Source organism: Sceloporus occidentalis, unplaced genomic scaffold (assembly GCF_023333645.1).
Source record: "Sceloporus occidentalis isolate IW3139 unplaced genomic scaffold, rSceOcc1.0.p SCAF_216, whole genome shotgun sequence".
NCBI classification, from domain to species: Eukaryota; Metazoa; Chordata; class Lepidosauria; order Squamata; family Phrynosomatidae; genus Sceloporus; species Sceloporus occidentalis.
The window spans coordinates 155,696-172,255 of NW_028317196.1; the positions used below are offsets into that span (position 1 = coordinate 155,696).

The following is a 16,560-nucleotide window of genomic DNA, read 5'->3' on the forward strand; positions in this document are numbered from 1 at the left end:
AAACTGTCATTTGAAAAAAAAAATGTGAATTCATGTGCATTTTAATTAGCTTCATATCGACACAAAGGCTGCCCTGGGTTATGGCCTTATGTGTAAAGTCTGTGCGTTTCCGTTTGCTAATAACCCTTTCCCGAGCACTCTGATAACGGAATTCTCGGACAGCGGCACACTCGATTTATTGAGAGAGGCGCTGGGTTACCCATCTCTTAGCCTCAAACTAATTGCACAAAGTCTGCCGCTGCCACAGACCTCCTGCCACGAAGGTTAAACTGAGAAATATATTGAGAGCAGGCCACGGAATGGAATTTTAATTAAGTGTATTAGTTTAAATAAAGAAGCTTATTAGGTAAACAGAAAATACACATCTCTGGCTTGAAGAAATTCCAAATTTCAATATTTTGTGCGACCTCTGTCATTTGTGTTTTTTTTTAAAGAGCAATAAACATATTTTAGCGACAAGTGGAAATATCGCCTGTGCCCTGTCTGCGATCTATCTAAAGTTGAGACAGTTAAGGATTATAAATGCTAATGGGGTTCAATATTATGAGTGGGAAATATCTTTTACATAAAGGGGAACATTTTTTTTTATTGTGACTTTAAGCGTTACCAGAAAACACTAATCACGAGGAGGCAGGTTTCCTCATTGTCAGGTAGGTCTCGTGCCCCCCATAGAGGGGTGAGCCTCTTCACTGGGAGGTAACATCACCCTGAGACAGCAGTCCCATGAGTAATGATACCCAGAAATGTGTATATTTTTTGCCCTGTGTGGGGTAAGTAGTGCTGTTAATAATGATTCCCTCTGTGGGGTAAGTCTCCTGCATTTGCAGTAACATTACTTCTGGTTGTGTTGTCCTGGGAGGGGTAGGTCTCCTAACCCTGGGGTAGCAGTGATCTTGGTTGTGTTGCCCTGAGAGGGGTAGATCTCCTGCCCCGGGGTAGCAATGCTCTTTGTAGTGTTGTTTTAGGAGGGCATTTGTTCTGCTCCTAGGGTAGCAGTGCTCTTGGTAGTGTTGCACTGAGAGGGGTAGGTCTCCTGCCCCGGGGTAGCAGTGCTCTTGGTAGTGTTGCCCTGAGAGGGGTAGGTTTCCTGCCCCTGAGGTAGAAGTTTTCTTGCTAGTGCTGTTTTAGGAGGGTTGGTGTCCTGCCCCTGGGGTAGCAGTGCTGTTAGTTATGATGCCCTGGGAGGGGTAGGTATTCTGCCCCTGGGGTAGTAGGGCAGTGGGCTGTCTGTAGGGGGAGGCTCACTCACAGTCTCTGTGTCATGACAGGTAAGGGCTCTCTCAGTCCTCTCTGCCGCTCTGGACTTCCTGGTTTGCTGGCTGTTGCAGTCACATGACCTCAGTGCTATCACCTGACTACAGTAGGCTGGCTGGGACAGACTACCTCAGGCAGTGACTCAGTCTCGGTGACGCGCAGATTTAGCGGGAAACTTCAGGGCCTGTGAGGCGAGGCGGCAAAATGCTGCTCCCACCATCCCCAGCCAGACACCACAGCCCTCCGGTTACAGTTACCAAAACTATATGATATAAACCCATTTACCCCCATATTAACCTGTTAGTGGCAGCAGTGACAGTGAGTGCTGTAATGTAATAATTATAATAATAGAGAGTTCTCTGTCTGTGAAGCTGCGTGGAGTGAAACACACCGGGTCACGTTCTCCTGCCGTCCGTTTCTTCCTCCGTGAAGATTTATATATAAAGCAGCGTCTTCTGTTCAGCCACCGTGTGAAGGTACCACACGGCACGAGGTCGCCTTGCGCCTTTTGTGTCCGTGGCACCATTAGACAGCCCAGGACACCAAGCCCTGTGATGGGGCAAATGCCAATGACTGTCTCTCATCTCCTTGGTATCCGGTATTAACGCCGCGAGGAGGGTCTCACAGAACCAGAACGGCTTCTCCGGTAACGGGGAGGATGACGTGTCTCTTGCGTGTGAGAGCTGGTCAGGTAGGGCTGTGTTCACTTATCTGTCATATGCCACGTGGAATGGTTATTGTGCCACGTAATGTATCTGACAGGCGATGTAGGTCGGTGCGTAAGATTGGCCCCTGAGGCGTAACGAGGGCCTCTGAGGCATTGTGGTGCAGATATAGTCCGGTGAAGCTGCACCAACGCCACCTGCTGCCCGTGTGATTTATCGCCAGGCGTGTCAGGGAGTTAAATCTCTGACCAATTTTATAAAAATTTGGCACATTTGCTTTATTTGTGCCATAATATAACCATGCAAAAGTACTGATTTCAGACATGCGCCATAACATCTAAAATAAGATACGGGGGCCCCTAATCACCCTGGGCAGGCCAGACATTATGTTCTGACAGATACAATACCGGGCCAAGACGTTACATACTTTTAATAGCAGGGGAGGGCTGGCACCTTCTGGCCCAGGTAAAGCCAAGTGGCCCCATCGTCCCCTTGCAACCCACCTCCAGTAACCCATTTACACACACACTCATTACACACACACACACACACACTCATGATTACACTCACGCTTACAGACACACTCATGATTACACACACACACACACTCACGCTTACACACACACTCATGATCACACACACACACACACGCTCATTACACACACACACACTCAGGGCCGGCCCGACAATGGAGCCGAGTGGGCCAACCGCTCCAGGCGGCACTTTGCCGCCCCAAGCCCTTTTTTTTTTTTTTTTAAAGCGAAAGAGAGAGAAAGGGGCGCAAGTGGTTTTCGCTTACCAAGCTGTCAGTACTGCTCGGCGCCCCTCTCTCTCTCCTCTGCGGCGAGTCTTCCTGTTCGGTCTCGGTGCCGGCTTGTAATGCTGAGTGCCGGCGCTCAGCATTACAAGCCGGCACCGAGACCGAAGGGGGGGGGGATGCAGCAGGGACGGAGGGAGAGGAAGGGTAGATAAGGGGGGGGGGGGGGGGGGCCTTGGGCCGGCCCTGCACACACTCATGATTACACACACACTCACGCTTACACACACACTCATGATCACACACGCTCATGCTCACACATATATGTACACTCTTACTCTGACGTAAATGAATACTGACTCCCTCTCTCACCCCCTTACCTTGCTGCCAGCTTGCTTTATGGCAATAGTTTACAAGCAGCCTCGCTTTTACCCAGGGTCACAGTAACCGTTATGTGACCCCGCTGCATTCCTGTCTCCATGGGTCCATCCAAAATTCTTTGCAAAGGACAAAGAGCCAGCTCGCCCCTGTTGAATAGTCATATTGCAAAATGTCTTGGTGGTAAAGTCTTTTTGCTGATGATACAAAGGTCTGCAACAGGGTATGCCGTCCGGGTTTGGGAACAAGCAAATTGTGCATGATTTTTGTAAAGTAGAAGAGCGAGCAAGCACACAGAAGCTGCAGTTTCCTTTTGATAAATGTAAAATGATGCACTTGGGAAATTAAAATTCAAAGTCAAAATATATAATATTAATGGCACCGAACCGGCAGCAACAATAGAGGAAGAAGACCCTTAGAGTAACATGGTGTGCAAATTAATTGGGATAGAAAATGTTGATTTGTATGTTTTTGATTCCTCTAAGATCTGGGCATCTTCAACAAACTGTAAAATGTGAAATCACAAAAAATGTGGGGATTTTGTATGTCAAAGCGAGAGATCAGCGCACACCCAGCAAATACTATTTAAAAGCACCTGTCTGAGGCATAAATATTGGGGATTCCGTCACACTATATGGCTGTATGTTGCTTATCCTGCCTCTATGTCAAAGTACCCCAAGTTCGGGGACTCGGATCGAATTTTTCATGGCTATATTGCTTACCAATCGCTGGGGCTGCACTGCCTTTTAGCCCATTTTGTACTTCCACTGAAACTGGGGTCTTAACCCTGTAAAGACATAATGATATAACATGCCAAGAGGCAACATTGTTATCCCGTCTCTTCCCTTTTCTGCTTGTCTCCTTCTCCTCTCCTCCTCTTTCAGTTTTGCTTCTCCTTTTCCTCTTTTCATCCTTCACCTCTCCTCCTCCTCCTTCTCTCCTCTCTTTCGTGCTTCTCCTTGCAGCAACTATGTTTGGCCCAGCGTGGTAGACAAATCCCACAATCCCAAGCCGTTCATATATGTACAGATTCTGAGATGCAGAATTGTTTTGCGATAACAGATGGAATAGCGAGATGCGTCACCAAACATTAAGAACTCCATCCAAGACAAAAAGGTAAACGTGTCTCAGGGGGCTTAGATCTCGCCTCATTTAATCCCCATCTGCAGTCATTGATTCCATGATAAGGAAGTAACCATGTATCTGTCAACATCTTGTGAACGCAATGTCAAGCCGTGTAAAACATGTGATTTACCCTAAAGGAAGACATTTTTAAAAAAAAAAGAAAAATGAGTTACATGTTTGTGTGAGGGTCCCAATTAATTTGCACACTACTCTAATTACTTCTGCTCATCCAAAGGTAGGTTTTAAGATGTTTTAAGTCTCCGTATTCTGCAGGATCTTAAAAGTAGACTAGAACTAAAATGTAAAATGTTTACTTGTTTGATGTGATTCGCCTACTTAAAAGATCGGACGAGCAGCTCCAACCCGGCGTGGGACTGTGCGTTTCATTACGGTAAGTGCCTCTAAGACATGGAAGGAATATTATGGTATTTACGAAAAATGGCTTCCTGCGGAGAGATTACCCGTAATGTCATTGTGCAGCAATGTAAATGGATTAAGTCGGAAAACTTATAGTTCTTTGAGTGACCTAGAAAATGAAGCACGTCGTGTAACGTGCCGTACACATGTACAAACCTGATTGCGCTGTGATCATATATCGGTGTTTAGTGCAAGTTACCGGTGATTTATAGAAACATTATCTGCATTGACATCGAAGTTCGTAGAAAAACTAGTGCAGAGTACACTTTAAAAGCATTACATAAATTACCCAAACATTTTCAAAGCATTATATACGTCGTACAAACAACACGCTTACCTGTACTCAAAATATTCTTTCGGAAAACATAAATACTATACAATTTCTGGTTCCGCTTTACTTAGCCTGCTGATTTGAAAGGGTTAAGGATTGGGTTAATGGCAAGACTGGTCTGATTTTGAGAAATTTAACGAAGTTAATTTAAAAAATGGGAGAATATTTAGAGCGGCTGTTATTATGAGTCGGATTCACCGAGCAATCTGTGGCCCCAGAGATGCGCATGCGCAGCCACTGGGCACATACACAGGGGCCAAACCCCAAAACACATGCACCCCCTTGAGCTCATTTTGGGCTTTATCTCGGCTTCCTGCACAGGAAAGAAGGAGTGCATAGAGTTTAACATTTTGCTCAAACACAGGACACTAATTGCTGATGCACGGATATATGATGTATATATAACCAGTTCTGCAATTTTTTCTTTTTAGAATGAAACATGCATAATTTCAGGGTAATAAAGAGAATTTCCTTGTGGCTTTCTGTCCGTTGTGCCATTTCCCGGGACAGTTCAGACAGTCTAAAATTTTCACTGATTTTACACAGAAAAAGAAACGTGTGGATTTTAGCCTTTTATTTCACGCCCCCTCTGACTTTAAAAGAAAGAAAAGTAATTGTGTTAAATGGCATCCTTTATTATACAAAATGCTACGGATGACAGTTACAGCAATTAAAATAACACTGCTACAAAAGACAAAGCTGTAGACAATATCATATATTTTTCTACGCGCTTTCATAGCTCATTATGTATAAACGGGCAGAATGGAGAAAGCCTGACAGCAGCAATTTCCAGGAATTGCACCTATTTAGAGAATGGGGAGTGTGAAGGTCTGTTCTCAAATTATATTCTGTTAAATCTTCTATATATATATATATATATATATATATATATATATATATATATATACATACATAGATATATATATATACATAGTGCCCTCCACTAATATTGGAACCCGTGGTAAATAGGAGCAAAGAAAACTGAAAGATTATCTTTATTGTTTTTTATTCTTATTGTATATCTTTTTCTTTAACCCCTTAAGGACCGGGCTCATTCTTCGTTTTGTACCCTGTGGGACCGAGGCTGTTTTGACACTTTTGTGGTGCTTGTGTTCAGCTGTAATTTTCTCCTCACCCATTTAGTGTACCCACATAAGTTATATATTGTTTTTTTCAGGACAAGATGGGCTTTCTTCAGATACCATTATTTTGATCGTATCATCTTATTTACTATAAAAAAATTAAAAAAACATGGTGAAAAATTGAAAAAAAAACACATTTTATGACTTTTATTTGAAAAATCTTTTACTCACCTAAAAAAGCAAGTAAAAAAACTAGCTAAATAGATTCTACTACTTGTCCTGAGTTTAGAAATACCCAATGTTTTTATGTTTTTTTGCTGTTTTTTGTAAGTTATAGGGCAATAAGTACAAGCAGCGTTTTATGATTTCCAAATCTTTTTTAACAAATCTGGTCATTCTGCCTCCATCTCCTCTTTGGAACATCTTTGAAGCCGGTTAACTCAATTTAACCCATTCAAACCATATATTTTTGAAAACTAGACACCCCAGGGTATTCCAAATGCTGTTATTTTAACCCTTTCCATGCACCAATTATACAACTACACTTTGTCAAACTTTGTAATAGTAATTTTTTTTATTTTTTTTTCACACAAATTGTACTTTAGTTATAGATATACAGGTCCTGGTATATGCCACTGTCAAACAACACCCCAATGTGTGTTCAGGAACATCTCCTGAGTGCAGTGATACCCGACATGCATGGGTTTGTCGGGTTGTTTCAGATTTAAAATGCCACATTTGGGAAGTGCGCTTTTTTTCTCCATTTTGGTCAGTCTGTACCTATGCCCTATCTTTGAGCTAGGCCACTCCAATTTACCCCATCAGCCATTTTTTTTATATATTAGACACCCCTTGGGTATTTGAAGTGCTTTTTTTTTAACTCTTTGTTGAGATTTTTGAGAAATTTTAGCACTTGCTCAAAATAATAAACTTTATTTTTTAATTTTATTTTATTTTTTTAATACTTTTTTAATATTTTTTTTTACACATTTTTCTGGTACTGGATGGTTCATCTAGTGACATCACTGCATAATAATTTTTAAATGTTAGCACATTTTTTTTTCCATTTTTTATTTACACATAGTGATTAGAAAGCTGGGCTCCATTGACTTGCATGGTTGAATGCAGTACCTGTATTCAACCAGCAAGTGGAGCCAGTTCTCTAGAGGGTCTGGAGACCCTCTAGCGAACTTTTTCGTCTTTATTGTTTTATTTCCCGGGCCGCCGCCATCTTGCTTGATGGCGAAGATCACCGGCAGCGGCGGCTGTGACCGCTCTCCGGAGCGGTCACAGCCCACCCAGAGGTAAGTGTTTGGTGTCGCTGGATGCCTCCTGATCGAGGCATTCCAGCGACACCATTTAAGTTTAGGAGGCGATCGTTGATCGCCTCCTAAACGCTTTTAAAACGGGCGTCCGCCGCCGCCCCCGATGCCGATCTCGGCCTTGCTGAATGCCTCGACATCGAGGCATTACAGTAACGCCGTTTAAGCGAAGAAAGTGATCGTTGATCGTTGAAGCTTATTTTACTTTTTGACGGTTCAGGACCGTCAAAGGTCATTTAGTGACCTTCATGTCATGACGGTCCTGAACCGGCAAAGGTCGCGAAGGGGTTAAAAAATACTCCGCTCCCATGGATATCAAACAATTGCAAACACAACACAGGTTTATCCAATATATATATATATATATATATATATATATATATATATATATATATATATATATATATATATATATATATATATATAGTGTGTGTTTCAGGGGAGGGGCACATTAACAGTGTATTGTGGTTGTAACAATAAATCTGTTTAATGTAATTAGTTTGGGATGAGCAGGATGAGATAGGGCTATGTTTGCAGTGCTGCGCTTACCAGAAAGCCTGGACGCAAATGCCTTCATTGGCTACTGTGAGCTGGAGGCTTTTGGCTGTGGAATCAACATACATGTTCACTCGCAGTCATACGTGTCCACCTGGGGGCGTTTAATAGTGGTTACTGGATTCTTTTTTGGCTCCCTTTTACAGTTGTACACCCCACATGGATAAGTGTTAGGGGTAATTAGTGCTACTAAGGAATGGCCATGCCCAGCACACTGTGCCTTGTTCAGTCATTCTTATGAATCTGTACTTGTGAACGTTCTCAATAAGCTGCATTATAAGAAAGGGTTAAGGGCAGACTGTATTTTTTCTCCTTTATAAAGTGTGAACATGCGTCTCCTTTTTTGACCCGGCTTTGGACACAGACTGCCCTCGCACTCCCACGCTGTGTCTCAATAAATGACACTGACTCACCAGCTCAAGTGCTTGACGTTTATGGATTTTAAGAGGAATATTTTTACAATTCTGAACGTAACGTTATAAAGTTAGCGCTCTCTTTCAGTAAACTGCGCTGTAAATTTCCTAAACACCAGGAAGGGGAATGTAGTGTTTTTCTAGTGTAATTAAACCAGGAGGGTTTTCCTGATTGCGACGGAGACATCTCTGGGAAATGTTAACTGCGACATCTGCTCCAGGGTCCGGATAACTGGGAACATTTGAGTGAGATTAGGTTGATATTTTTTTTTACTTCTGGTTAAGGGCTGACTGTACATTATAAGTAGCCCACCCCGGTTTGTTGTAGGAGTTAAGACTTAATCTCTTGCAAATCACTATTTAATGAATAAAACCAGATCCTCAGAATATTTTCTCTCTTGGAGAGAATTCTTTCTCCCCCTCCATATAAAATCCTGTCAACATTCTATAGTTCTTCATGTATCAGCCCAGTGTTTATTGTCCATGGAATTGCTGTGTAATATAATCTCACTGCATACCGGCAGAGAGGCGGATGACGCACTTTTTAATGCATTATGGTTGGTTCTCCGAATCTGTGTAAGAACGTGGTAGGTGCTGCCCACTCGTGGTCAGGGTGTTATCCTTCGAAACGTCTCATTTACCCCTTGGCATTTGATGTTTATCAGACCAACCGATACTCTCTGACCGGAGTCCATTCCAAGCTGCCACCTGTCCGGAGTCCGGTCCCAGCTGCCACCTGTCTGGAGTCCGGTCCCAGCTGCCACCTGTCTGGAGTCCGGTCCCAGCTGCCACCTGTCTGGAGTCCGGTCCCAGCTGCCACCTGTCTGGAGTCCGGTCCCAGCTGCCACCTGTCTGGAGTCCGGTCCCAGCTGCCACCTGTCTGGAGTCCGGTCCCAGCTGCCACCTGTCCGGAGTCCGGTCCCAGCTGCCACCTGTCCAGAGTTGAAGCTTTATTACAGGCTGCATGTCAGCTGGAAATGCTCGTTATCCCCAGGGAATAACATGGAGCATGCAAAATAAACTAACCACATCCACATCATCTAACACCAACGATGACAGGCACTACTACGTACTATTTCAGTTGACGTTTTGCAGGACTAGTAAAATAAAATGTCTCTCACCAGCTGACAACCCTCCGTCCCGCTGCACGACCCCAGAGAGTGCCAACAATAATCAAAAGCGCCAGCATCCTGCGGGTGATGTAAGTGATGCTGGCGTAATAATTCTGAAATGCGTTGGAGGTGAGGAATATTGGGCTTCCCAGCAGACACACTATATAGTAGTTCTCCCATTTTTGTAGTGTATGGATGTATGGAAACAGGATATATGAAATCTTCTTGAATCAAAGGAGTGAAAACCAATCACCTTTTCATAACTGCTGTAAATGATCTCACAGTAAATCCAGGTTAAATATTTGTATGTACAAAAGAAAATAGAAAGGGACGGCTTGTGGTGTTTAGATATTTCGCAGTGTGTCATGGTTTGCATAGGCTGGTTTTGGCTTTTCTCTGTGTATTTGCCATTATTCTGAACGTTTTGAGATACGCGCACGGTGTTCAGTCAGATTAAAGCCATAATATCCACGGCAGTTTGGTCATCGTACTGGGCACTGGACTCTCTTCACTCTTCTGGTGTATTAATGGAAATTCTGCTCGGAAAGTGTGTGGGTGACATCAAGAATCAGAGAATATAAAGCTTTTCAGGGCTATCGGCTGATCAGGAATACCCCGTGGACAATGTATCAAGAGAAATTGGGAAATTGCATTTCCGCTCGACAGATCATGCAAGAAGGTGGTTTTCCTTCTTATTGGATTATGATAAATTTTCTCTAAATCCTCTGTAGCAGTCAGAGATTCCACAGCTTGGTGCACAATATTTAACACAAAGATGAAATAGAGGACACATGTCTTGCTCTGATTGGCTCTTAAAGGAAAACAGCATAAAATCTGAAAACCTGGTATTAAGATGTATTAGAAACATCGAAAATTTGGTCTCGTTCATAATCTTTAATGGAAACGCTAGACAAAAGCAGACGTTACCATAGAAACTAAAAAAGCCTTCATAAAAGTTTCTATTTTGTTTTCATGTGATTAAACTTTCAGAAATAGAATAAGGTGACAGCTCTGCTAAAGTTTATTTTCTTTACATGTTGGAGAGAGAAATTACCGTATTAAACATGTGGAACAACTCCTATAAATGGTATCCGCTCAGATAACTACTGAGCTGCTAAAGAAATTTTGACTTCCAAGTTAGTAGTCACAAGATCACAATCTTTCATGAGATCAACGCAAACTCTGCCCCAACTCTTTCGGAGCGGGAATTAGAGCCAGCGGATCGGTCTGCAAGTCACATCAAGCTGAGCTCAATGATAACTCCTGAAGGAAGCACAAGGTTTTCTCTACAGAGATTAGTGTTTTACCCATCGAGTCTGTGACCAGGCGACACTGTGCATTAAAAAGAGCTGGTGGTCTTTGATGCAGAAGGCTCACTTTATGGTGGTTTAACTAATAAATGGGTCGGTTCTTCTTCTACGGTTTCCAGACTCTTTAAAATAATCAGCCTTTGTTTTACATCTTCACCCCAAAAAGCCATGCATTGTTTCCTATCCAGATCCGATTACTGCGCTACCAATGACCTTTGAAGATGAATCAAGTGTATGAAGTATTAGTAATAGTATTATTTTCTACCCTCTCTTAGGAGGTTGATTAATACACGGATGTAATTTCTCTTTCATTGTCACACTTTGGATTGTATTCTCAGAGATCCCTTAAAGCTCAATAGCAAAACCGCATTAACCCACCTGATGTACTGTGTGGTGTCAGTATGTTAGATTATGAAACCTTATCCACATCATAAAGATCAATATTATCCATTCCGACAATAGCAGACCTTAATACAATAGTACCTTAGGGTGAGGCCTCTTTCATGACTGAAGGTTTCGGGGAGATTGGATACCAGCCTCCTGCCTTGTCTATTAATGATTTAGCCGTGTGGGAGCAATTGAAAAACTGCAGGAAATGTCCCAGCAAACAGCCGTGCTGACGTTTTACATTTCTTTAAAACTTTGTGATTGAATTCACGTCTGTTCCTCGGATGTTCACTGGGGGGCTGTGGACCCCTGAGGCTCTGGCTGATAAATAGAGCTGAGTGGACAGGAATCACTATCTTCCGTAATGAAGCGTAGACACTCGCTGTTAGACAAAACCCAAGTGCCCTCCATGTTACACAAAATCTGAAACCACCGACTGAACCTAAAGACCATTAATTATAAAACTCACAGTTTATCCATCTGGGAGACTCGAGTATTATCCAGAGAAAGCTCAATAACACCGATAATTGGATAAAACGACTTACCGACACATGAGTTGGGTTTCTCAAAATGCGACAGTAGCTTTTAGTACATGGCTTTGCTTTCATGGTCAATTTTCAACTCTTTAGGTGACTACAATAGGTGTTTTTTCCTTGTGGTTACACATACCAAAAAAAAAAATGGATTTACTGCCATGTTTAATTTAAGCGTCTAACCCACAATCCGATGCTCGGAATAACAGGAAAGTTCTACACAGAGCACTATGTTTCAAATTAATGTTTTCATTGGTGACTTTTCATTGAACAGCTTTTATTTAAATTGTTTTAGTCCTGTCCTCACCTCGCTGTACCCAACTGACAATGTGTAATAGCTCTTCCCAAAGACTCTTCCATCATAGACTATTGAAGTCCAGATATGAGTCACAAAATACTCTGTCTGAATTTCCTGGTTATCCTCCCAGTTTGGCCCTGAGCCCCAGTAGCAGGATTTTTAGGACATACACCCCCCTTTCAGCGTGATGGTTTTCTGCTGGGGGAGGGCTGTTTTGAAGGTTGTTTTTTTAGTATCCAAAAATGTTTTCTTTCCATGAATCCATTTGATTTTATATGTGCCACACTTCAAGATTGTCATGTCTTGGGTACAATGGTTATATTTTACATATGCTTTGCTATGAAAGAAATGAAACTGAAATATTAATAGTCTTTTATCGCTCAATTTTGTTGCTTAGTAGGGTTACCGTATTTTGTTGACAGGGGCAGGGTCTAGAACCTCCGTTGGTTTACACATCAGGACCTTTAAAAAAGGTTAATTCAATTTGGCCCCTTATTTGCCCACCTAGAACGTCACATTACAATTATTAAATGTCCTCATTACATTAATTGGACTGGCTGAAATATTCCAATTCAGTATCCCAAAACACGTAAACAGACTCTGGCTACCTAGAAACTAGATTTCAGGGGAAAGCGTCAAGCCTTTTGGGAGTAATGTTCCTCCTATAATAATGCTGTAGCCGTTCCCTTTACTTCTTTGCTCACGTGGCTGTCCATTCATTACCCACAGAATAGAACTTACAACTACAGTACATTCTGGAACAGTTATTTATTAAAATAATTTATTAATGACATGTTTTAATTGAAACCATACAAATGGCACCCATTACTGATGTTATTTCATACAGAAAGAACAATGTGTCACCATAATAACCACGAGTACCACAAATAATTTATTTACACGACAAGGTACAAGACTGGGATCTGTGTTTTAACACAATGTTTAGCGACCTTTACTTTTCATTTTGGCACTCAATGTATTACAAACGAGGGTCTGTTACGAGAACCGAATATAGTGGGCTTCACCACAAGCATTGAGCAATTTGCTGCCCAAATAAATCCTGTGTCCAGCAAGTTAAATAAACCATTAAGAAGAATATAAACCAGAATAGAAATGTTTCATATCTAGATGACAAAAGTAAGTCTTTTTAAACCTTTGTTAGTGCAAATATTTTGTTGAGCTTTGACATCATTTTGAAAGCACAATAAAAAAAATAAAATTGTCTCAGAATATACCAATATGCAACAGACCGCCACCCAGAAGAGAGAGTTGCCAGATTCTGCTGTAGGTGCAGGGTGACAGATTCCTTGATTTTTCACAAATTACAAAGTACGATCTCACCGTCCCCTCATCTTTTATAATAAGGAGCAAAGAAGCCTTCAGTTTTTGCAGCTGTAAAATAAACAAATTATAACCATCAGGTCACTATCCAGCAGCCAGCTCATTTTGACTGACATCCTATCGCTAATAACTTGCTTATGTGATATCCTGTAGGCATCAAATTTTCCTACATTAAGTTATTTTTAGTTTTTAAGAATTTTTATTTATTAAAAAGCTTTATTATAAACGAAATTCAAATGTCAACTTTAACATAAATTACAAAAAAACCTTAAAAAAAATTACAAAATAAATAAATGATTAGCAAATAATTAAAAAAATAGGTTTCCAGCCAAACAGATTCAGTAATTCTGTGGCGGCAGATATACTGCGTCTTAAGAATTATAAATTATAAACTATAATGTGGTGACAGATGCTGGTCCCCTCTTTGAAGTTCTTTCCATATAAAAAGATGTTCATTCCTTTTAATTTAGTCCATGATGTGTTCTTCTGTTGTTATTTTAATAACTAAATCATTTTTTAATGAGTTTTTAAAACACAGTTCAAAGGTGCATCACTTGTTATGACTTTAGCCCTTTGTGTTAGATGGTGTGGACATGATACTCAGTTTAGGGCAAAGCAAACCAAACTGTTTACTTGAATAACCACAGGCGTGGAGACAGTCATCGCCCTAATCTCTGTCTTTCCTTTACTTGACAAGATTTAGAAATTTAGGACGTTGTACGAGTTTGTTTGGCATGGAAACACCTTTTGTTTCTTGCTGCATTACCACAAAAAATAGTTGTAGTAAATATTTACAAACTGAAGAGCAAACAAAACATATTTTCATCCCATATAGAGTAGTAAAACCGGGATAAGAATAAAGTATTATAATCACAATTTTTTGGTAAAAAACAATTCCAACCCTGTCGATTCTGGGTAGTTCGGGCAATGTCTAACGAGGACTCATTTCCTCGGTTTAATGCTTCATAGAAGATTAAAACTTAGAGAATGTTACAGTGCAAAGGTTAATCTGATGCTACATTTTTATTATTCCCCAAAGGAAATCCCATGTTTTTTCTATACAAATAATACTGCATATGCATATAATACAAACCCTACAACTCACAGAGACACTATCCCGATCCGAGGGCATTTCGTTGCTGAAGTGGATACTTTAAAATTCTCTCTTGTTAATAGACTGAGAGGGTCAGGAGTGTCACGAGTGTCCTCTCTCTAGTCATAGTACTGCAAAAAAGCGCAAAACGCCTCTTACAACACAGGGTGTTTGTGCCATTGAGTGTCATATATCTGCAAAGATCAAAATATCACGATGCATGGGTGAACTTCAGATCCTACTGATTTCAGATGAATATTGTTTTGTCTTTTTTGGTGTCTGGAGCCCATTCGTGGGTCATTTCAAGGTGCAGGATCCACACTTATCTTTCTTACACTGGCTGCAGTACAGGTCAATGTGAAATATCTTTTTAAATGTCTTTTTAAAGTTCTCATTACACAGAGGGTAAATCAGGGGGTTCAAGGTTGAGTTTACATACCCCAGCCATATGGTAAACATGTGGAAATTGTGATTACAGCAGTGATGACAAAATGCAATAACCATAAAGAGGACAAAGTAAGGGATCCAGCAGAGCATGAAAGCTGCCATGATAAACCCCAACTGCTTGGCTGCTTTCCTCTCTCGGTTCATGTGAAGTCCCTGGATGTGCTGCTTGGAGTGAGACCGGATCCTCTGCCACGTGTGCTTCAGGTAATTTAAATTCCCCGGCATGCGAGCATCTGTAGCCTCCACTGTCTCCACATTGGATTCCCCTACTTGATTCGTCTCCATAATACATGAACCAGCCTCAGCAAAAGTATGCTCCTCTGATATATCAGTTACCTCCTGGTTTTCACAGCAGTGATGTTTATTTAACTTCCCTCTGGTGACAGTTACATAATTATGGCACTCCTCTGGGTGAGTCTGTAGGATTGCCAGCGGAAAGCAGTGCAACTTCACGACATTACTTTCACACATGTTAAACTCTGGCTGGGTTTCAAAGTCCTCCAGCTGGAAGTGTCTTGGAGAGTTATCCTCTTGAGTGAAAACTTTGGAAACTGTATAATGACTTTGAAAGTGAGGCTTGGGAACCATGAGTGTTCCATCTGAACATTGCTGTCTGATGCAAGGATTTGGTTTATTCAACACATTGAGGTTCCTCATAAGTTTACTGTCGTAATACAGCTGAAAGGAGCCATTGATGAGCACCCTGTGCTGGTAGTGTTCTCTCACTGCCTTGTAGATCTTCACATAAAACCACAACATTAACAAGGATGGGATGTAAAAATTCAGTATGGCGGTGAGCACTTTGAACCAAGTCACTTTGTGGAATTCTGTTTCACAAGTATGTTCCGGCACTGATCTTATGCCACCATTTGCAAACACGTGCCAACCAAGAATCGGGATGATCCAAGTGCATGAAAGTAGCCAAGCCCCAGAAATCATTAAAGAAGCCCTGGTTTTTGTCCTGTATTTCAGATACTGCAGAGGCTGCTGAATGGAACGGTAGCGATCAATACACAAAATAAAGAGGCTGAAAATGGAGGCCGTGCTCGCAACATAATCCATCGATAGCCAAAAAAGACATGTTGGCCTTCCTAAAATCCACTTGTCGTTTAGAAGGTAGATAATGTTTAATGGCATGACGGCCACACCTACAATGAGATCCGCTATGGACAAACTGACAATGTATAGATTGCCAACAGTGTGTAAGGTGCGCTCTGTCTTCACAGCATATAAAACCAAAATATTCAGGATGACGGTAAATACGGAGATGCTGCCCAGCACCAGACCCAGACTCGCAGAGTGCATGTCCGTCACGTTCCCTGTTACACTGAGGTTTGTGAACCACATCATGTCCCCAGATCCGTGGAGGGAGAGGGCGATAGTTGAGTGACGTGACACTCACTGTCACATGTGAGCACGGGTGAAAAATGCCATCAGATCTGTAGGAAACAAACAAAAATGCTCATGACCCAGGTGTGAACATTGCTGCACAGAAACATTAATCACAGACCCGACATCAGGCCTTTGGGTTACAAATAACCCTTTTACTGCAACCATATTTAATGAAGCATTGGTCCCATAATCATTGCCTCAAACAGGCAAATGCCTATAAACACTATGCGCAGGTGCCCCCAATCACCCGAAGAACTTCCAAGAAAATACATAGTAAATATTTTACTGAAAGAAGAGAAAATGTGATAACAAATTGGCCTATTATTAAGATCTCTTTATACGCTTTAC

The 16,560-nt window shown here is 41.6% G+C and overlaps 1 protein-coding gene across 1 annotated transcript; it reads right to left on the reverse strand.

Annotated features, from left to right (window-relative positions):
• Window positions 1-8,960: 8,960 nt before the first annotated feature.
• LOC149277344 (histamine H1 receptor-like) lies at window positions 8,961-16,170 on the reverse strand. The gene is made up of 2 exons (XM_089503023.1): window positions 14,813-16,170; window positions 8,961-9,231 (listed from the first exon to the last, which is right to left on the reverse strand). Exons 1-2 carry the CDS (start codon window positions 16,168-16,170, stop codon window positions 8,961-8,963), a joined length of 1,629 nt encoding a protein of 542 aa, XP_089359149.1.
• Between the last annotated feature and the right edge of the window lie 390 nt (window positions 16,171-16,560).

Bases quoted from the DNA above. Each gene is read 5' to 3' on its own strand.
- LOC149277344 (XM_089503023.1), bottom strand. From the start codon at position 16,170: ATGATGTGGTTCACAAACCTCAGTGTAACAGGGAACGTGACGGACATG. The intron at 9,232-14,812 runs GTATGTAAACTC...AACTCTGGACAG, and splicing joins ATGTTTACCATATGGCTGGG to GTGGCAGCTGGGACCGGACT.